The sequence below is a fragment of the Myxine glutinosa genome, chromosome 8 (genome assembly GCF_964187855.1).
Source record: "Myxine glutinosa chromosome 8, kmMyxGlut1.1, whole genome shotgun sequence".
NCBI lineage: Eukaryota > Metazoa > Chordata > Myxini > Myxiniformes > Myxinidae > Myxine > Myxine glutinosa.
The window spans coordinates 110,399,698-110,423,637 of record NC_136268.1 but is presented as its reverse complement, the minus strand read 5'-3'; the positions used below and the strand labels follow the sequence as shown (position 1 = coordinate 110,423,637).

Genomic DNA, 23,940 nt, shown 5'->3' with positions numbered 1-23,940 from the left:
CTTAGCGGTTAAGTTGGCTCGCTTAAGTTCTGAGGGGCTTATTGGTTAACGTGGCTGGCTTAAGATTTTAGGGTCTACTCAGTTAAGGTGGCTGGCTTAATACCTTAGAGTCTTGAGTTTGAGCCCCTGTTGTGCCGTTAAATAACACCAGGTGGGTTGACTCAGTGTGTCATCCTTCCGAGGTTGGCAAAATGGGTACCATGCTTACTACTATCAGGAGGCACTGCATCAGTGGCGTAGCTGTGCTCCCAGTAATGACGTAACTTTCCCGAACTCCATATTCACAGGCTCCATATTCTTTTCTTTTTTAAAAAATATGTTGTACTTTATAGTGACTTTTACAAGTTCATAATGTAAATTTAGATCCTTGTTAATTATACAATTAATGTATGGTAGTTTTCATTCACACTTTGATGTTTTGCTAATGAAGGTTCCATCTGTTGCCGATCACTTTTTTACATTTGTATGCACTTTTGGAATATGGCTATTGATCCATTGTGGGAGACGATTTGTTTAGCTCCTGCAATCCGACTCCATCACTGGTTGAATATCCATTTCAAAACAATCAAAATTAAACATCATAGTTGTGGCGAGCCAGGAGCAATGCAGTCGTCCACGGATCAGCACTATGCTGCTGGTAAATTGATCTTTATGTTGTTGTTGTTGTTGTTGTTGTTGTTATGACTCAGTGTGCTCTTGTGTTACATATTTATGTGAATGTATGTGAATTACTATTCAGGTCTTTGCTTATCAATGTGTAGTCGATTAAAGGTTGTTGTGATTAAAGGGGCAGGAGCCCTTCTGGGAAAAAGGAGACTGGAAACGGAAGAAGAAAAGACACGAGGTCCGGGAGAAGCGACGATTCTTCTTCTTCCTCGCCGAGCTCAGACGCGAGCGGTATCGATTGAGCAACGTAACAGAATCGGCGTTTAAAAGCCCGTCTGGCGAGAGGAGTTACCGGGACGTGTAACTACCCTTTGACACGTCAAGTCACCGTGGGTTCGTGCACGGAACCAAGCAGCCGGCACAGTTCGCCTCACCATCTACAAGGCCGCTTACGGGTCGCACCTTGGGCCGCGCGCGCTGGGCAAGCCGCGTGTTGCTTTGCCTGCTTTGCTGTACCCGCTTTGCTTGGCCAGGAGGTGCGCGCTGCAGCCGTTGTTCCCAGTACGGGACGTGCCCGGTGAAAGCACGTCAGGAAGGGTCCGTTCAACCGCCCACGTGCGGAGATCGAACTACAGGAGTACGGAGACATTGAGAGAGACATTGACCATGGAGGGAGTCGGGAGTGGGGCTCACGTGAGGAATGTATAAGATGGCCATCTTAGAGTTATTATAGATGAGTTTACATCTTTGTACTATTGATTGCTGATTGTGGATGGTTGTTGATTGCTCGGGGAATATATCATTGATTAATCCGGATCCTTGGTGTGGGGTTTCTTATTGATTGGAATTCATATTGATTGCGTTACGAAAGCGCATAAATAATAGATCTTTCTGGCGGAGTTCCTCTCACGGTCCGGGGGTCACCGAGACCAGGTAGTCACCGGGAGGACCACGTAACAGAATTGGGGGCTCGTCCAAATTACGATTTGCGGATTCGCAATTGGGTCTACGTCCGGGATTTAAAATTGTATAACATAATAAAATAATAGTTTTTATTAATTAAAATTAATTAATTAATTATTAATTGGTAAATTTTTGAGAAATTGTGGTAAAGTCTTGGGTGAAGGTTAACAGGTGTTAACGATAGTCACCATGGCGTTTGTTGCACAGAACTTTGCGGTAACACCTAGTGAGGCACAGTTCCGAGCGTTACTAAAAGCGGACCTCTTGAAATTGGCCAAACATTTTAACTTGGAGGTCCGAACTAATTTGAGGAAGGCAGAGTTGCAGACCACGGTGATACAGTCTATGGTGGGATTAGGAACATGGGACGAGTTAGCCTGGCAGTGGCTACCCGAAGAACCAGAAGACGTTGAGATCCGGAAAATGGAGTTGCAATTACGGAGCCAGGAACGGATCAAAGAAGAAGAAAGGAAAGCAGAAAAGGAAAGAGCAGAAGAGGAAAGGAAAGCAGAAGAGAGGAGAGAAGAGAAACAAGCAGAGGAAAGGAGAGGGGAACGAGAACTCCAGGAAAGGTTAGAAAGGATGAAAACAGAAGAAAGGAAAGCAGAAAAGGAAAGAGCAGAAGAGGAAAGGAAAGCAGAGGAGAGGAGAGAAGAGAAACAAGCAGAGGAAAGGAGAGTGGAACGAGAACTCCAGGAAAGGTTAGCAGAAGAAGAAAGGAAAGCAGAAGAGAGGAGAGAAGAGAAACAAGCAGAGGAAAGGAGAGTGGAACGAGAACTCCAGGAAAGGTTAGAAGGGAGAAAAGCAGAGGAGAGGAGAGCTGCAAGGGACCTCGAAGCAGAGGAGAGAAAAGCAGAAAGGGAATTAAAGGAACGTGACATGGAGTTTCAGCAAGAAATTAAATTCAAGGAGCTGGAGTTAATGAGAGAACGGGGAGAGGTACCACCCTTGCTGACGGGGTCGACACCTAGCCAGAACACCTGGGATGTGGGCAGACATGTGAGGCTGGTTCCACCCTTCAGTGAAAAGGAAGTCGCTACATTTTTTCCACACTTTGAGAAAGTGGCTCGACAGTTAAACTGGCCGGAGGAGGCCTGGACCATACTAGTGCAAAGTGTGCTGGTGGGAAAAGCTCAAGAGATTTATTCGGCGCTACCAATGGACCAATGTGCAGATTATGAGGTATTGAAGAAGCACATCCTCAAAGCCTATGAGTTGGTTCCAGAAGCTTACCGGCAAAAATTCAGGAATGCCAGGAAGAGGGAGAGTGAGACCCATGTGGAGTTTGCTAGAGTGAAAGAAAACATGTTTGATCGGTGGTGTGAGTCAAAAGGAGTCGGGAAAGACTTCGAAACATTGCGTGACTTGATCCTGGTGGAGGAATTTCAACAGTGTGTCCACGAGGACATCAAAGTGTACCTGCAGGAAAAGAAAGTACCGAAGTTGTGGGACGCAGCCACCATGGCAGATGATTATGCCTTAACACACCGGATAGGGGTCCACGAACCTAACTCCTCGCCTAGATCTCCGCAGGGGAGGTGGGGAACAGCAGGTGCGGAGAACGACAATACATGGCGGCGGCCTCGAGAGGATTATGGGGACAACGCGGATACCCCACCTGTTCGAAATCAGAGGGCTGCGGGCCCAAGACAAACTTATTTTTCGGGGGGCCCGAGGCAGACCACGAGTTTTTCCTCCGGGCCTACTTGCGCTTTTTGCAAGAAACCTGGACACTTGATGTCCAGTTGTTACCTCATGAAAAAGGAAGACCCAGAGCGGAGTCCGACTATTACCACTCCAAATGCGATGGCAAGCGTAAGAAATCGCCCACAGAAGAGTTACCAACCATTTATTTATGAGGGGTTGGTCTCACTCAAGGGAGACTTGACTAACCCAAGACCGGTTAGGGTTTTGAGGGACACAGGAGCCCATCAATCCTTAATGCTTGAAAGCATTTTGCCATTGTCAAAGAGTACCGCAACTGGTGATAGTGTTCGGTTACAAGGGATCGGTGGCTGTGTTAGTGCCCCACTTCATGTCATCCATTTGGAATCCGATTTGGTGTCAGGACCGGTCACTGTCGGTTTACAAGCCACGCTTCCTGTAGAGGGAGTATCTGTGATTATTGGGAATGATTTGGCCGGGGGGCAAATTTATGGTAACCCAAGGGTTGGTAAAGAGCACAGCAGGGAAAATAACACCCCACCAGCTCGGGATGGCGACAAAAGTTCCAAGTTATTTGTAGGGGGACTGAACTTCAACACAGAGGAAGAAGTTCTGACCTCTGTCTTCAACAGATATGGGCCGCTGGTGGAAGTGCAGGTGGTAAAAGACAGGGAAACGCAACGGTCAAGAGGGTTCGGCTTTGTCACGTTTGCAAGCACAAGAGACGCCAGGGAGGCAGAGAAGAATTGGAATGGTAAGGATTTGGAGGGTCGGACCATAACAGTAGGGAAGGCATTTCGTAGGCGTCGAGAGGTCTACAGAAGAGGACAACTTGGCAGTAGTTTTGGGGTTGGCAGCAGCCGATATTACTATGGAGGCTCCCAGAGTTACGGCACCTCCCGAAAGAATGAATGTCAGAGCACTGGCCGAGAAGGAGACCGCCAGTCAGGTAACGGCTGGGACAAGGGGTCCCACCGTAACTGTTAGGAGTCTGGAGAAGTGGAAGCACTATATACGGGGGAGCCGCCGAGCCGGGGCTCCTACACGGACTAACCGTGAACGCCACGTTCTTAAAGGCGTCCAGGTCGTGAACTTTCCTGCACGGACTAACCGTGAACTCCACGTTCTTAAAGGCGTCCATGTAATGAACTTTCCTCCCCGGACTAACCGTGAACTCCACATTCCTTAAGGCGTCCATGTAGGGAATACTACGCTGGGCCTCCCGAAAAAGTGCTATAGAGAGGTTTAAATTTGGGGGCTTTGGTCACCACCTCTTAACCGTCATTCAAGAGAAACTAGAAGTGGTTGACGCTTGGTCCAGAGGGAATTAATCTAGGGGATTGTGTGAAATTTTGTTGCTTTATTTTTAAGTGATGACTGTGCCCGGGGGGAACTGATGAGTTGGGGGGGGGGGGGTGAGTAATCCGGTTTGTTTATCCAAGTTGGCCGGCAAAGAAAGTTTTCGCTGGGTTCAAACTTTCTTTCTTGAAGGGGGGGAATGTTACATATTTATGTGAATGTATGTGAATTACTATTCAGGTCTTTGCTTATCAATGTGTAGTCGATTAAAGGTTGTTGTGATTAAAGGGTCAGGAGCCCTTCTGGGAAAAAGGAGAACGGAAACGGAAGAAGAAAAGACACGAGGTCCGGGAGAAGCGACGATTCTTCTTCTTCCTCGCCGAGCTCGGACGCGAGCGGTATCGATTGAGCAACGTAACAGAATCGGCGTTTAAAAGCCCGTCTGGCGAGAGGAGTTACCGGGACGTGTAACTACCCTTTGACACGTCAAGTCACCGTGGGTTCGTGCACGGAACCAAGCAGCCGGCACAGTTCGCCTCACCGTCTACAAGGCCGCGTACGGGTCGCACCTTGGGCCGCGCGCGCTGGGCAAGCCGCGTGTTGCTTTGCCTGCTTTGCTGTACCCGCTTTGCTTGGCCAGGAGGTGCGCGCTGCAGCCGTTGTTCCCGGTACGGCACGTGCCCGGTGAAAGCACGTCAGGAAGGGTCCGTTCAACCGCCCACGTGCGGAGATCGAACTACAAGAGTACGGAGACATTGAGAGAGACATTGACCATGGAGGGAGTCGGGAGTGGGGCTCACGTGAGGAATGTATAAGATGGCCATCTTAGAGTTATTATAGATGAGTTTACATCTTTGTACTATTGATTGCTGATTGTGGATGGTTGTTGATTGCTCGGGGAATATATCATTGATTATTCCGGATCCTTGGTGTGGGGTTTCTTATTGATTGGAATTCATATTGATTGCGTTACGAAAGCGCATAAATAATAGATCTTTCTGGCGGAGTTCCTCTCACGGTCCGGGGGTCACCGAGACCAAGTAGTCACCGGGAGGACCACGTAACACTTGTTTATGCATAATTTCCTTGTTAAAATGTATTTATGTGTTTAAAATATCAATCAAATCATTTGCATAATGCAGAAAAACATCATTTCAACGATTTCTCTTGAAATGAATCCCACCAAATATGATTGTGTATAAAGCAGATCACATGAAGATTCAAACCCTGTCGGTTGAGAAACCGTTTTATCAGAGCTCGTGTTTAAACGTTAGAGAACTTCCCACCATGAGCTTCTTGTAAACTTCATCGAATATCTCGTTTTGAGCCACAGTCAGATGATTCTTCCAGTCTCCAACTTCACCTGGAACACATTGAAAAGGGAGAGGGTGAAAAGCTAATTGCATTGCACATCTGGTCCATCCACCTGGTTCCTAACGGGGAACTAAATAATGTTCCTAGTTCAGGGAACCAAATCAACAGATTTTCTAGGGAAGGTGCGAGGAAGATGATCCATAATGTGAACTTCATTTTGTAAAAATAAAACTTTCCTGCAGTCACCAATGTACCCACCAAACCAAAGGAAGCGTCCCTCACATCAAACCAATGTGGAACATCTAGGATTACAATGGTGACTGGTGGAGGATTGTTGTTTCACTTTTGTGATGGTGTCAACAACTTCAAACGGTTTAAATCAACCACATGTTTCACCAATCACTGCATCAATCCACATTTATACCTGCTCACTCGCTCGACCCTCCTTTACCCCCCATCACTCTTTCCTCAAACCCCTCAGTCGGTCGTTTGTCCTTCGATCCGTCTGTGTCCATCTCCCTCACAACTCGATCCATCTCCCTCACCACTCGATCCATCTCCCTCACCACTCGACCCATCTCCCTCACCACTCGATCCATCTCCCTCACCACTCGACCCATCTCCCTCACCACTCGACACATCTCCCTCGCCAATCGATCCATCTCCCTCGCCACTCGATCCATCTCCCTCGCCACTCGTCCCATCTCCCTCGCCACTCGATCCATCTCCCTCGCCACTCGACCCATCTCCCTCACCACTCGATCCATCTCCCTCACCACTCGATCCATCTCCATCACCATTCCATCCATCTCCCTCACCACACGATCCATCTCCCTCACCACACGATCCATCTCCCTCACCACTCGATCCATCTCCATCACCATTCCATCCATCTCCCTCACCACTCCATCCATCTCCCTCACCACTCGATCCATCTCCCTCACCACTCGATCCATCTCCCTCACCACTCGATCCATCTCCCTCACCACTCGATCCATCTCCCTCACCACTCGATCAATAACCTTCACAACTCGATCCATCTCCCTCACCACTCGATCCATCTACCTCACCACTCGACACATCTCCCTCGCCAATCGATCCATCTCCCTCACCACTCGATCCATCTCCCTCACCACTCGATCCATCTCCCTCACCACTCGACCCATCTCCCTCACCACTCGATCCATCTCCCTCACCACTCGACCCATCTCCCTCACCACTCGACCCATCTCCCTCACCACTCGACCCATCTCCCTCACCACTCGACCCATCTCCCTCACCACTCGACCCATCTCCATCACCACTCGATCCATCTCCCTCGCCACTCGACCCATCTCCATCGCCATTCCATCCATCTCCCTCGCCACTCCATCCATCTCCCTCGCCACTCGATCCATCTCCCTCGCCACTCGATCCATCTCCCTCGCCACTCGATCCATCTCCCTCGCCACTCGATCCATCTCCCTCGCCAATCGATCCATCTCCCTCGCCACTCGATCCATCTCCCTCGCCACTCGATCCATCTCCCTCGCCACTCGATCCATCTCCCTCGCCACTCGATCCATCTCCCTCGCCACACGATCCATCTCCCTCGCCACTCGATCCATCTCCCTCACCACTCGATCCATCTCCCTCGCCACTCGATCCATCTCCCTCGCCACTCGATCCATCTCCCTCGCCACTCGATCCATCTCACTCGCCACTCGATCCATCTCCCTCGCCACTCGATCCATCTCCCTCGCCACTCGATCCATCTCCCTCGCCACTCGATCCATCTCCCTCGACACTCGATCCATCTCCCTCGCCACACGATCCATCTCCCTCGCCACTCGATCCATCTCCCTCGCCACTCGATCCATCTCCCTCGCCACTCGATCCATCTCCCTCGCCACTCGATCCATCTCCCTCGCCACTCGATCCATCTCCCTCGCCACTCGATCCATCTCCCTCGCCACTCGATCCATCTCCCTCACCACTCCATCCATCTCCCTCACCACTCCATCCATCTCCCTCACCACTCCATCCATCTCCCTCACCACTCCATCCATCTCCCTCACCACTCCATCCATCTCCCTCACCACTCCATCCATCTCCCTCACCACTCCATCCATCTCCCTCACCACTCCATCCATCTCCCTCACCACTCCATCCATCTCCCTCACCACTCCATCCATCTCCCTCACCACTCCATCCATCTCCCTCACCACTCCATCAATCTCCCTCACAACTCGATACATCTCCCTCACCACTCCATCAATCTCCCTCACAACTCGATACATCTCCCTCACCACTCGATACATCTCCCTCACCATTCGATCCATCACCACTCGATCCATCACCACTCGATCCATCACCATCACCACTCGATCCATCTCCCTCACCACTCGATACATCTCCCTCACCACTCGATACATCTCCCTCACCACTCGATACATCTCCCTCACCACTCGATACATCTCCCTCACCACTCGATACATCACCATTCGATCCATCACCACTCGATCCATCACCATCACCACTCGATAAATCTCCCTCACCACTCGATACATCTCCCTCACAACTCGATACATCTCCCTCACCAATCGATACATCTCCCTCACCAATCGATACATCTCCCTCACCAATCGATACATCTCCCTCACCAATCGATACATCTCCCTCACCACTCGATACATCTCCCTCACCACTCGATACATCTCCCTCACCACTCGATACATCTCCCTCACCAATCGATACATCTCCCTCACCACTCGATACATCTCCCTCACCACTCGATACATCTCCCTCACCACTCGATACATCTCCCTCACCACTCGATACATCTCCCTCACCACTCGATACATCTCCCTCACCACTCGATACATCTTCCTCACCACTCGATACATCCGTAGTGGTGTGAGAGAGTTACGCTGGCACTCACAACACATACGAACACAGCTGAGTGCGCTCAATGAAAACCCGGCACACCCTCTCGTTGAAAACAGCAATCACTTGAATCAACAACATACTCCGGTCGCAGCCATGACATCCAGGGTTGCAAACTAAAAATGTTACCAAAGCGCACATTTTTTTTAAAATTTTTTTGTATACTGAATCGAGGCTCGTGAAAGAGCTAACATTTATTTCACAAACAAATCAACCAGACAAACAAAATATATAAAAAGAGGGAGCGGAAGACGAGATGGGGAGAGAAGGGGGAGCACACAAACATAACATTTGAGAGCAGGGAGACGTGGGAGGGAGAGAGCTTGGGGGGAGGAGGCGTGGGAAGGGGGGGGGGGGGGGGGAGAAGTATAAAACACAAGGACACCAAGGACTTCCAGGACAGAAGTTGGTATTTCAAAAAAGTGGATTTGGGGTGAAATTAGCGGGGGTAGAAAAGATCAAGGTTTTGGATGGGGGAAGATAAGAGATGGTGGTGAACAGCTGTTTTAAAGACCTGGAGGGTGGAGTGGGATTGAAGAGAGTGAGGGAGTTTGTTCCAGAGGCGGGAGAAAAGAGGAATGAAGGAGTGAAGGTTTTTTTTCTGTTTTTTTTTTGTATACTGAATCGAGGCTCGTGAAAGAGCGAGCAGAGAGTCTTGATTTTGGCAGTTTAACCATAAGAGGTTTGCAGGCAGATCTTGTGCGACCTGTAGGAATAGTTGGGGGACAGAGCCCAGAGAGAGCTGGGGGGGGGAGGGGGGCAAGGCCAGAGAGGAGTCGGTAGAAGACGGAAAGACCACCCACCTGCCTGCGGTGAGTGAGTGAAAGGCCCTTGGAGTTAGCTTCATTGCGGGACATTCCAATGATTCTGAACGCTTTGGTTTCAACAGCGTGAAGACGAGCTAGGTGTGAGGCAGGAGCACCAGCCCAGAGGGGACAGCAGTATTGCATTGAGCTTTGTATACTGAATCGAGGCTGCGGATGAAAGCCTTGTATGTGGTGAGGAGCTCAGGTGTGCCAAGGAAGGACTTCGCACGACGTAGGATGCCCAGTCGGCGACTGGCTTTGGAGGCCAGATTTGAAATGTGGTTTTCCCAGGAAAGATCATGGCAGATAGTGAGACCCAAAAGCTTGAGTGACAGAACTTTTTGGAGAGGATTATTCAGAAAGTGGATGGGAGGGTTGTCCAGTCGGTCTTTTCGGAGAGACATCGTAAGAGTGTGAGATTTGTCAGGATTGAAAGACATGTTCCACTTGTTTGCCCAGTCTGTGATTTTGTCCAGGTCTGCAGAGAGTGAGGAGGCTGCAGACTGCCGATCTGAGGGATGAGGAATGGAGCGACAGAGAGTAGAGTCATCAGCAAAGAGATAGAGAGGATTTTCAAGAGAGTCAGAGAGATCATTGATGAAGACCAGAAAAAGCACAGGGCCCAGAACACTGCCTTGGGGAACTCCAGCCTGAACAGGAAGAGGAGATGAGAGAAACCCATTCAGGGCCACACGTTGACTATGACTAGAGAGGAAGTCCGCCAGCCATGCGTGGAGATTACCATGGATACCAATGGAGGAGAGTTTGGTGAGCAGAGCGGGGTGCCAGACTGTATCGAAGGCACGTGATATGTCAAGGGAGAGAGCTCTAATTTCCTGTTTGGCATTGAGGACCTCCATCCATTGTTGAGAAAGCAGAAGCAGCATGTCCAGAGTAGAGCGACCAGGTCTGAAACCAAATTGATGATCAGAGATCAAGCCATTGGAGAAGAGGAAAGATTTCATATCTGAAGCAATGATGGATTCCATGACTTTGCTGATAATTGGGAGAAGGCTGATTGGTCTGTAGTTGCTAGGATCTGTTTTTGCACATTTTTTGTGCAAAGCGGTGATGTTGGCTGATTTCCAAGCAGATGGCCGATGACCTTGAGCAAAAGAGAGGGTGAATTGAACAGAGAGAGGGAGTGAAAGAGTGGAAGAACAGGATTTTAGGACCCGTGGGCTGATGCCGTCAGGTCCAGTTGCAGAATCAGAGTCGTGGGTTGACAGAAACTTTTCCACCTTGTCAGGAGGAAAGGACACAGAGTCCAGGAACAGCTGGGTATGACTGGGTACGTTGGGTACAGAGAGGGATGGGTTTGGGACACAAGATTTAGAGGCAATCACAGAGTTGAGGCATTCAGCTTTTTCACGTGCGGCATCAGCCGTGTAGCCGTTTGAGGTGAGGGAGGGGATGGAGGGGGAACAAACACCAGAAACAGATTTGACCAGACGCCACCAGGATTTGGAAGAAGGAGACAGATAAGAGAGTTCAGTCTTGAGAATGGAGAGATATTGTTTCCTGGCTCTCCTGAGGGTGGGAGGTCATTCACAGAGGTCTATGGGTCATTCACAGAGTGTTGCTGAAGTACAACAACAGGCAATGAAAAAGGAGCATGCCAAACATCTTTTGGAGAGAATATGGAATGCCTTTGTAGATGGTGACAAAATGTTCGTACTGTAGATGAGCCATTCAGAAAGGTTGATGTAACGCAAGAGTCATTTGAACTTGCATGCGCGAAACTGACAATTAAAGCTCGTGTTGTTTTAAAAGATGTTTGGATAAACCAGGACAATAAGTGATCTCATTCGCTGCTGGACGCAAATATGGATATTCAGTATGTGCTAGATGCATATTTCTGCATATTTTACAATATCTCCAACATATCAAAGGCAGAAAGAGAAATGGGGTTATTGCTTGATCATTCCCGAAAAGAAGCACTGAATGGAAATGAAGATGCACGACAAGCTATAAAAAGTTATGAGGTGTCTATCTTCACAATTGAGAAGTTGGTGCACAAGAAGCTGTCTACAGAATTTGCAACCTAAGATTGAAAGAATCGTCCAGAAAAGTGCAGTTTGTTCTTACTGGCGATAATGTTGTGAAATGAGTCGACCACTTCATGTTCTGCAGAACAAAAGCAAAGGTAACGACTTGGATGCTGATGATATCTGGATGACGAGCTTCGTTGATAGATACAAGAACAGGCCAAGTACAACAGAGTTTGATAATGTTTGCCTTGCCACTTCTGTTCAGAGTTCCAAGTTCTGTACAAATCTGAGTTGACAAAGTGTAAAAGTGGCAAACCTCAAAGTACAGTGTGTAAGCTACAAAATGGATTGGGTTACATGCAGAAAAGAACTAAAAGTGATCCAGCAGGGGTCAGACATGCACGATTTTCACCCATGAAAGAACCTAAGAAGTACCGTACTATCAGAGTATTCTGCAACTTTTTCTACCTCACCGATGTAATGGTCAACTGAAACCTGATGACTTTGAAACTTACCAAAATTTATATGAAGGTGGAGCTGTGAAATGTGGAAACAACCCTGTACAATATGTCAGAGACATAGTTGAGAGGAACAAAGCACCGTTTGAAAAGGCAGCTGACACAATTGACAAAGCACAAGAGTTGCTTGAAAAGGCTGGTCCACTTGAAGATGCATGGGCTCAAATATGTCCAGAAACTGAAGTTGAGAGGTTGGGCTGTTTAAATGTGCTGAAAGACAATAACACAGATCCAGAAGATGACGGTGATATCCCTGACTTACTTCACCGTGAAAAGAGAAATCATACCATTGAAATTCGCCAATGTGTGATCTCCTTTGATAAAGCTCAATCCCTATTGAGGTCGTTGAATGAGAAGCAGCGAGAAGTATTCTATAAGGTACGACAGTGGTGTCTGAATAAAAGTCATGGAAACACCCCTTTTCATGGTTTCCACAGTCATGGAAACAGTCATGGAAACACCCCTGACGCATTTCATGTATTTGTCACTGGTGGTGCTGGTACAGGAAAAACTCACGTGATCAAAACGGTTTATTACGAGGCAACCATAATTCTTGCTCGGACATTGCCAAACCCTGTGATGTGTCTGTATTACTGACTGCTCCTACTGGTGTTGCAGCATTTAACATCAATGCAGCCACAATACACCATGCATTCTGTATCAGTGTAGATGCCAAATTACCATACCAGCCTCTTGGTGAAGAAAGACTGAACACCCTTCGAGCCAAGTTAAGCAGTTTACAGATTTTGATAATCGATGAGATTTCTATGGTGGATCACAAGCTCTTGGCATATATTCATGGAAGACTAATAGTCCGGCAGCTAACCTAAATATAGCATAACAATTGTGCATTTTGTGAGGAAAGCACCAAATTTGGCACACTAGTAGACTATCATATTATGAAAAGATCTGGATATTGGGCCATCTCAGATTCAGAGATTTGATTTTTGCAAGATTTGCAGATTTTGCAAATTTGCAAGCTGAGATTGCAACGCCAGGGACGGCCGACTCCTTCCTGCGAGCTGCCCACGTCACCCGCACAAGAAGAGCTCAGCAAATCACTGCAGCGGCACTGCACATCCTGCAACACCGTGCGTATGAACGCCACTGTATGACATGCTGATGATGCAGAAGACCTGCCTGAGTTCGAAGACTGGTGTCACCAGAGAGGAGAAGACATTCCCAACTTTCAGTACTGGGCAACTGTGCTGGAACTAGAGATGTTGGTACTGGTCTACGTGCGTTCTCTGCGGCAGGCTTCATTCACGATGTACCTTGATGCCCTGACGGAACTGGTCCAATGGTTCCATGCCTTAGACCACACACTATGCCAGGTGGGTCCCTGTTCACCTGAGGGACATGGTTGCACTCCCATTGAAGCACCCAGATGTAGCCAGAGAATTCAGGGCTGGCAACTTCACTGTACAGAAGACGAAGAAGGTGTTCTCTTCAATCCCAATCGAATCGAAATCTTGCAAAAATCAAATCTCTGAATCTGAGATGGCCCAATATCCAGATCTTTTCATAATATGATAGTCTACTAGTGTGCCAAATTTGGTGCTTTCCTCACAAAATGCACAATTGTTATGCTAAGTTGCCCCACTATAAGACAGATAAAACAATGTCGGGATTTTTCTCCTTTTGGAAATGTTTCAGTCATTGCTGTTGGTGATTTCTATCAGCTTTCACCCATGAAAAGTAAACCTCTACATGTAGAAACCTCTGGGCTCATAATTTCCTTATTGCTGAATTGACAGAGATAATGAGGCAAAAAGATGGAGCCTTTGCAGAGATTCTGAATCGTTTGAGAACACAAAAGAGATCTGAAAAGTTGTCAGCTGAGGACATACATGCACTATGTCAACGTGAAACTGGTGAAGAGAATGATGCAATCCACATATTTGCCACAAATAAACAAGTAGAGACATATAATAGGGAAAAACTTCATTGATCCTGCTCTAATCCTCTTTCTATTGACGCAGAAGACTTTTGCAGAGATACCAAATCTGGTAAACTGGTAAAAAGAACATCCAAGTGTTGAACAGTAATCTCCCAAGAAGACTCACACTAGCTGTAGGTGCATGTGTCATGTTGACAGAAAACATGAATGTATCAGATGGGTTGGTAAATGGTGTCTTTGGGACTGTGTTTCATTTATCACAAACTACTGGTGTTACGTTCCCTTCAGTAGTTTATGTTGTATTTGACAATGCAAGAGTAGGGGACAAGTTGCGAAAAGAAAAATCCATACCACCATCGTTACCAAGTAACAGCACTCCTATCGGTCCTCAGGAAGACAGAGTAACAAACGGTGGTATAAGGTGTCAATTTCCATTAAAACTCAGCTATGCCTACACGATACATAAAATGCAAGGGTTAACATTAAAAGAAGCTGTTGCCTTGCTTAAGAAAATATTTTCTGCTGGCCAAGCCTATGTAGCTGTAAGTCGAGTGACAACACTAGAAGGACTTGTAATCCAGGACTTCAAAGAGTCAAGCATTTACTGTGATGAAAAGGTTGCAGCAGCAATGGCCAACATGTTACCATTTGTCGGCTCACCAGAGATGAATTACCCCGAAATTGTACCGCTAAGTGGTTGTAAGTTAAGTCTTCACAATGTTCAGGGTCTCAAGTCACACATTCAAGACTTAAAGTCTGACGAACGTTTCCTGGATGGAAATTTAATTTGTCTCACAGAAACTTGGCTATCCAGTGATGATCCGCAAGGAATGCCAGAGCTGGATGGGTTTGACTTTCACCACAAACCGAGGAGCGAGTGCTATGACACATCTGAAGACCTCTAACCTGAAGTAACAATGTCATGGTGGTGTCGGCTTATATTACAAGACGATGACTCACTGTGAAATTTTGAGTCTTCCTATGACTAACATGGAATATCTTGCATTCAAAAACGAAATAAATAATCCTTTGTTTGTCTCGTGTTGTCTGTTATATTTTGGTAGAGGTGGACAGACACCCACATGCGTCGTCGGACGTCTCCACCATTGAGAGGGCTGGCTATGTCCACGGTGATATAGACTGGATGCAGAGAAGGTGGACTGGCGTCCTCCTCTCTTGGAACCCGTTAGAGCTGGATGAGATTGGTGTTGACGTATGGCACTTATATATATATATATATATATATATATATATATATATATATAGAGGACTCTCCCTCCATTTGATTGGCTAGGGCATCATCAATTTCGAGGGCACGCACCTCATCTAGCAGGGACCGCAGCGTCGTATCTGCATCTCGGAGAGCACGTCATCGTAATCACTGAGAGCTGCATCATTGTAGAATTTGGCTCTTCACCTCCCTTACCTGGTCGGTGAAGTCACAGTGGGACGCTTGGAGTCGTAGACGAGTGTAAAAACTGTCTATTGTTTCACCAGCATTCTGCGTCAGCTGTCTGAATTTGAACGTTTCAAAATCGGTGTTCTTTTTGGGCGTGAAATGGTTGGTGAGAGCCTCGACAATGGTGTCATATGCTGCTGCATCATCTCGCTTGGCTGCTAGTAGAGAGTCGTATATATCATACACTTCTTCACCTGCATAGTGCAGAAACAGAGCTTTCTTACGAGTATTGTTCGTAATATTCAGTCCAGCCATCAGATTTTCAAACCTGGCATGCCACTTCTTCCACCTTGTGCCAGCAGTAGCTTCGTCATTATAGACGGGAAACTTGTCGAAGTGAGGTAGTGAAATCGCCATTCCGTCAGCCCAGGTGATCCGCCGCTCGTCGCGTAGATTCTTCTTCTTGATTCTAGGCAGGAAATCCTCGTTGCCAAATGTAGTGGTGTGAGAGAGTTACGGTAGCGGCGTAGCGCTCACAACACGGACGAACACAGTTAAGTGTGCTCAACTGCAATCACTTCAATCAACAACATGCTCCGGTTGTAGCCATGCCATCAATATTCCACTCTCCCAGAACGCCCACTCCTATTCGTTGAAACCCAGCTCAAAGCTCATTGGGCAGTTTCAATACTCAGAATCACAGAATACTATACCCTGGATCTGTAAAATTACCTTTCCCCATTCTTCCTTCCCTGCACTTGCACATTCGTCACATTACGAGTATTGTTCTGCATCCTTGATAGGCTCCATATTGATAGGTTCCAGAAACGCATAGTCAACTTGGTTGGTGTGGAGATGTGTTCAACTCTTCAACTGCTCTCTCACCGTAGGTTGATGGCCACTCTTGGTTTGTTCTGCAGATATTTTCATGGCAAATGTTCTGTTGGACTTTCTAACTAGGGTCCTCCCATAAGAGTGTTTGGACGTAAGACTCGGTTTGCCACCTCCGCTCACCCATACACAAGAGCAGACCCAAGATGTAGAATGAAAGGCTATACAGATAGTTTCATCCCTTGTGTTGTCTCGCTGTGGAATTCACTATCTGCAACATGCTTCCCATTATCCTACGATTTACTCTGCTTTAAGAGGAATGTCAATTCATACTTCCTACATCTTTGAGGTTTAATCGCATTTTACCCGACCTCTGCTACTTCCAGCGTCTTGGATGTTTTTTTTTTTGTTTTTTTTTTTGCTTTATCCTTATATTTTTCTAACCTTCTCTTAGCCCCTTACCTAGTGTGGCGTATGCCTTGCCTGGGGCGATATCCGTAAAAAAATTAAAATATAAATCGGACAAAGCTCCTCACATACACACAGTACGGAGGAACCATTCACGTGTTGGTGGGGGCAAGAGGAGGGGTGTGCGAGGGGAGGTGGAAGTCGCTGCCTGAACTACGCAGGGTTTTTCCACAGCTCCTTCCCGGGACCCACCCCGTCGGGTGCGCACCAATGGGAACAGGCCATGCGGGGTCGACAAATCCTCTCCTGAACTTTCTTCCCTGGATTTTCACTCTTCAGAATGACACCCTATCTATTCATAATAATTCCAGATTGTATCTTACACCTTCCACCTGATTCTTGCAAGGATAAAGGGATAATGATTAACCTGAAGACGAGACAAAGGCATACCGCTAAGTTTTTTACTGGTCAGGACTTTGCTTTCACTTGTTTCTGATAGTCTGAAAGGTGCCCAAGATCTCCTTACAAACAGCTGCCAGACAGGTAGGCCTTCACCTGAATGAAACTAAAATTGAATTTAACTCAGGAAACACACCATCGGAGTCACAAACCATCCAATTTAAGTCTGGTGTGAACATCAAACCTGAAAGTGACTTTAAATACTTGGGTACATACATAATGGCCTCACCAAAATACTTCCAGATCAGGAAAGGGATGGCCGAGACATCCTGCAGCAAATTAGACAATTCGGCATTCAAACCTGTCCGAGATGTCAAAGGAAACCTCTTCAGGGCTACCGTCGAAAGTATACTTTTATCTGGCTCTGAAAAATGGAACTTTTGGCGTGCAAAAACGCAAAACCGTCTTGATGGAACATACACTAACCTCCTTAGGCACGTTAAAATCATATCTTGGAGGATTCATGCCATGCTTAATTATATTTATGGTAACCTCCCACTGATCTATGACACAACCAGCAAATGAAGGGTCCAATTCACAGGTCACCGATTTAGGGGCAAGGAACAGGTGATTTCATCCCTCATCCTTTTGAAGCCCAAACCATTAACATTGAAGTGTGGTAGAAAGCTATCCTACCCTGACATTATTGTCAGAAACACAGGTATTCCGGCCAGAGATCTTCCGATGGCAATAGTCGAAATGGACATCTGGTAAGGGGTTGTGAAATCTTTCTCAACCATGGCTACAAGATGATGATGAGGATGGATACAGGGAGTGAGGGGTGGGAACACAAAAATTTGGAAATAATCAGAATTGAGGCATTCATTCTCAAATAATCATCAGTGCCACACACACACACACACAATCACACAAAAACACACGCGTGCGCGCACACACACATGCACACACACACACACACACACACACACACGGTTCTCCTTTTAGCAATATAATAAACTGCCCTGTGGCTCTGTAGCCAAAAATCATTTCTTTATAACAGCTCTAACAGGTCTAACCCCCCCCCCCCCCCCCCTAACACTCCCCCAACCCCATTCATTGGTAGCGGTCCATCAGGTTTGTGGAGCATGCACCTATGCAATGGGGGCATTTCACCTACCCATGTGGTCGGGAAAGTGCATTACTGTATGAGCAGCAGTGCATTCGACAAGCTGACAAAGTTAATATACAAATCTTTCGTTGCACAGAGGCACTGCCCTGTCTTTCAGGTAATTTCCCAAATATTTTCATTTTCTTTTAGAAAAGTGAGCCATTTTAGGTAACCATCCTTATCTCTCTCATACCATATATTTTATGAGGCCTGAGAAATGGTTATTTCCTGGAGTTTCTGCACATGCGCACCCACCGATCATTCTGGGGAAGATTACGTAATTTTGAAAGTCCCGTATTGTTGTCCCGCTATTCCCCTGTCAATTCACCTTTGCTCTTCCATGAGCCTCACTCTTCCAGAAGGAAAGAATAAAAACCTTTTCTCATGAAGGATGAAACTGATTGGTCCATGACAAAAGAGGGCAATGTCTTGTAGTTGGTCATCGGATTGTCTTTCATTTTTGAAAAGCTTGTGTGGTGCACGATACGATCCAGTGCGTCCTCAGAAAGATCCTTGTCCAAGAACTTTGCCACCTTGGTCACTTCTCTACGAGGGTTCTGGTGTGAAAACAGATAAATTGCAAAAATATTGTTAGGAATAATTTTTGTTGATTTGCTTTTATTATTACTACTGGTAGTCTGGAATAATATGTTGCAAGCTTTTCCAGACTTCATTTCACACAAACCTCTTTCATGTCTTCAAAGAAAATGTAAAGAACTCGATGCTTTTCCTTGTTGTCCCACCATCCCCTCACGTGGTCCCACCAGGAGCCGTAACCAACTGCAAAACAATGCGGTCTCCATAAGAGTGAAACTTACCATGGACGTGGTAAAATGTTTCATTAAAAATACTGTTTAGGATTCAGGAAAAAGGAAAGATCACGAAATGATTGTTGGAAGTCATTTGAAAAATTGATTTCTGTTTAATGTGTGATTACATTTCAAACGAGAACGGCAAGCAATCGGAGAAGTACATACCTCCACCAGGCTGAACAGTTTACGTTTGATAACCCACTGATAGGCCTGATCTGGATCCGCACCTCCAAAATTGAATTGGCTTGTTCTTATCACCTGCCCAACTCATCCACCAAGTTTCATCTGGATCAGTCCATAACTGTTTTAGATATTGTGCGATATATCGATTTTGGCAGCACGATCTTTCAATGGTGAAGAATCGTTTAAAAATTCAAATATTGTCGTTTATCCAGATCCGGATTCAGATCTTCACTAAAACTGAATCAATTCTTCCCTGTCGCTCATCCAACCTGCACGCCAAGTTTTGTCCGAATCCATCAACAACTTTTTGAGATATCATGCAATACATAATTCTTCGTCCTATCTCTCAATAGTAAAGAATGATTTGAAAATTTTGGTATCTGAATCCGGATCCAGATTTTCACCAAAATCTAATCAAATTTTATTTGTCACACACCCAGCCTGTCCACCAAGGTTCTTACAAGTCTGCCAACAACTTTTTGAGATATCCTTCTCATCGACAGACAGACAAACAGACAGGGGTGAAAACACAACTTCTGTCCACCTTGGGTAGCTGAGGGAACGAGAACGGCAGTCGGTAGAGCACATACCTCCGCCAGGCTGAACAATTTACGCTATGTATGCCATTGGTAGGCCAGTTTGCATCTGGACCTTAACCAAAATCTAGTCAGCTTGTTCTTGTTACCTACCCAACTCGTCCACCAAATGTTGTCATAAACCATCCACACCTTTTTGAAATATCATGCGACATATCATTTTTGGTCCATCTCTCAATTTGGTCCATCATTTTGGTCCATATCATGCTACATATCATTTTGAAATTATCCCTGGTGTTGGGCTAGCGGCTAGGGTGCCGGCTTGGGATCCTAGGATCTTGGGTTCGAATCTCGGTCGATCGCCGAATTAATGCCAGGGGGGTTGACTCAGCCTGTCATCCTTCCGAGGTCGGCTAATTGAGTACCAGTTCACTGGTAATTCCCTGCTTGTCGTTGAAGGCGGCAAAAAGGGTTGGCGTCAGGAAGGGCATCCGGCCGTAAAACATTGCTTCAAAAAGGGGACCAAAAAAAAACAACAACTACCACGGTCCCCGAAAAGGCCAACCCCCGCTTTGCGGGGAAAAATGGCCTCTAAACGGTGGTTTTTCACAATGGTGAATAATCACTTAAAAAGTTATTGTAACTAGATCTGGATCACTTCAACTTATTAATATTAAAACATGATTGGTGTTCTCATAAAGAACGAAAGTCAGTCTCACCGTAGATAAACCATGCAGGATGAGCCTTGAGCTGGAAGCTAATTAGTGATCATGTGAATTACGCGCACAGGAAGTCAATTTATTATTTTATTTGATTCATGGTACACTTATTTTTCTCCAAATTGATTTTCTGAAAGATGGGTGGGGTAACGTGTTCTATGAAATCTCCAGTTATCCCACGCACGCGAAGTGAAAAGTAGAGTGAAGTAATTAGTTAACGTCTGTCCTTCTGTTTGTCCGTCTGTCTTACCAGTTTATGGTTGTCAGTCCATAAATCGAGGAAGAAGTTATTGAAATCGAATGTTCCGAATCGGAACATGAATCGAAAGACAAATCTGTTACTTTAGCGTAGTTTCACTCTGAATTCGTCCCAATCGCACATGTGCATATAGGTCTGAGATAATATTTTACTCTGCCTGCCATACAATCAAACAAAATTAAAAATCATTCCAACCAGGAAACTCACTGTTTTTAAGGATGTCATAAAGGACACAAACAACAGGGATGTAGATCGAATGCAACGTTTTGAATAGGGTGATATAAAAGCCACTGGGAAAACAGCTACAAAACCTGCAATTAATTTATTTATACGCCTTTAAGCCTCCTTAAACCCTCATTTTAATTGAATTATATAGAATACAAATCACAAACATAATGTGGGGGTAAACCCCCGAGTATGTTCATGTTCTATGAACTCCCGAGTATTGATTATGTAGTTTGACTGAAGTTAAGTCAAGTGTTGACTCTTGTATTTGTTTACATGTGCAATGTATGTGTGATTTACTGTTTGTGACAGCTGCAGATAACTACAGAAAGAGCAGTAAGAGCAACCTCTGCAGATTTAATAAAGATAATTTTAATAAAGACAAAATGAGTGTACGAGCAGTGTAAGTTTGAACGTACCACGTCCAGCTAGGTAGTTTGTGAAGAACTCTTCCCAGGTACCAGGATCCGGCTCAAGCTGCACCATTCGCTCAAAGTTGAAATACGAGACGAGAACGTCCTTTGCATTTCGAGCAACATATATGATCTGGAAAAGAAAACGACAGATATGTATTCACACTGTAAGAACCTGAAACCGAGCCAGACACAAACTGTAAAGTCCAAAAAGAGGGCTCAACATACAATCAAAAACCTCCTCACTGCGACTATCTTAAGGGTCAAAACCCTTATTTAGCGTCATGATTGATTATAGTTTAAACGTGGTGAATTGCAGGTGATGGAGTTTTATAGTGATGAGCACATCAGGGTGGAGCTTATTTTTGAACTTTTGAAATATGATCTTCTTACCCTCTCAATTTGTTCCTATATATGAAATAAAAATTCAGGCAAAATATGAGCACAATTGAATATTTAGGGGTAGCTCAATGATGGTAAGGTTTCTGATACCCCAAAGCTGCGGCCACCCTTTTATTTCACATACTACTGATAATAGATTAATTCTGTTGATAAATTAGGAACCCAATTTTAACTACTAAGTAAATTGACACTCTCTCCTATCATCATACACACAACATGCAATCATTGTGGTAAAATTAATTACTGGGAACACAGATAAAACCTTTAAGTTATAAAACTCTGTGCTCCATTAAATAAATAATTACAGTAGTAATATGTACATTGTACATACACAATATCTGTTATAATAAAAGAGTAAAATGTTCGTTGAGCTAGAGTCTGCTAGACAATAAATGCTAAAATGAGATGTAGCGCTGACCTGGGAACGCTTATCACCATAGCATCTAAAAGTAAACACTGTACATAGGTGTATCACAGAACACTATTTGAAAATAAAAACGAAGTTATCACAGGCTTTGCAGAGAATCACAGACACAATGGGTGTATAAACATGGTATAATATTATCACAGATTATAGAAGCATAATCATTGTGGTTCAACTGGTTCATATCTATTATCCAACCTATCATCCGAATCCCATTGTTTTTCTGATAAATTGATAATGCAAATTTTCCATGAATTTATATTCCAGACATGTTCAGACTTGTTTACTGTTTGGACTCAATGGACTGACTAGGCTGACTAAGCAACAGCTGCAACATTGTTGCAGCAGTATGTTTGTGTAATTGCTTGAGGCATTGTGCTCACTGCTCAGTTATTAATAGAACTGTTTGAATTTTCTTGATTCTTAATTTCTTAATGCTATGTTCTATTTCTTTCAGATTCATATCTGATTGAAAATGTCATCTGTGGAAAAAGCAACAAGATCTCAAACCAAGTTGTATCTCCTTGGCGATTTTGTGACTGAATTAAGTGGCAGCAAGTTGCCATCATTGCGTATGGCTCTTGGATTCTTCCTACATCACCATCTCGATCTGAAGGAGACCGTAAGACAATCAGCGGATGTTACCATCACGGAAATAGCTAACTTTTGGAAGAAAGCTAGAATCCCGATGAGAGCTCATCAAAACTGCCAAACCAAGCTTGATCAGACATTTGAAGAATGGCATCTTCTGAAAAAGAACAAAGCGCGAACGTCACCAACTCAACTCGCGAGAGAGTCGGCTTTTGTTTCCAGGCTTGAAGACCTTTTTGATGTCGCTCACGCTGATGCTCTGACCAATACGTCAGTATTACAAGAAGACAAGGATTTCTTGTTAGCCCAGTGAGAAAAGGGAAGAAGGGGGTCGCTGGTTGGAGTAGATGTAAAGCTTGCTGCGAAGGAGAAAACGACATCCAAAAGAGAGGAGGAAATGCTTGCCAGGCAACAGCGAATGGAGCAAATGAAACAGTTAGCAGCTTCTACAGCTGAACTGATTTCATCTGGTTCTGAATCTGAAAACAGCTCAGCAGAAGATAGTGAAAAGATGGAAACTGGGGACAATGCAAGTGAGGGAGCTGCTGGAGGCATCACATTTCAGACACGAAAAAGAAAGAGGAGGCGAAAAACTGTCGTTACTGAAGAACTCGCAGCCGCTCTAGATCGCACAAAAGTGTCAGACCGCAAAGCCATTTTTGTTATAGCAGAAACTGCCAAAAGCTTGGGACAGAACATTGATGAACTTGCTCTAAACAGAGACTCAATTCGCCGACAAAGAGTACAACACCGAGTCCAGAGATCTGCAAATATAAAGGCGGAGTTTCAGGGTAACGTTCCCCTTGTTGTTCACTGGGACGGCAAACTGATCCTTGATCTAATTGGAAAAGAGAAGGTTGATCGCCTGCCAGTATTGGTTTCAGGGAAAGGAGTTTCTCAGCTACTCACAGTTGCCAAGCTTCCATCTGGAACAGGCGAGGCTCAGGCTGCTGCTGTCGTTGGAGCCATTGAAGACTGGGGCGTAGCCGACAGCATCCGAGCTATGTGTTTTGACACGACCAGCTCAAACACTGGTCGGATCGCTGGTGCCTGTGTCCTCCTAGAGCAGAAGCTTGAGAAGGAGCTCTTGTCACTAGCTTGCAGGCATCACATTATGGAATTGATAATTGGTGCAGTGTTCCAAGTGTGTATGGGATTGGGAGCCAAATCTTCTCCCAAGGTTC

The 23,940-nt window shown here is 45.6% G+C and overlaps 1 protein-coding gene across 1 annotated transcript in view; it reads right to left on the bottom strand.

Moving 5' to 3' along the window:
• Positions 1-4,602: 4,602 nt before the first annotated feature.
• Positions 4,603-23,940, bottom strand: part of LOC137432840 (sulfotransferase 1B1-like) — a 64,493-nt gene continuing 45,155 nt past the window's right edge. Inside the window, exons 5-8 of the mRNA XM_068125089.2 lie at positions 21,346-21,472; positions 18,878-18,972; positions 18,569-18,749; positions 4,603-5,896 (exon numbers count right to left, since the gene is read on the bottom strand). Coding sequence (XP_067981190.2) covers positions 5,784-5,896; positions 18,569-18,749; positions 18,878-18,972; positions 21,346-21,472 — 516 coding nt within the window. The 3' untranslated portion in view covers positions 4,603-5,783. The remainder of the gene's footprint in view (positions 5,897-18,568; positions 18,750-18,877; positions 18,973-21,345; positions 21,473-23,940) is intronic.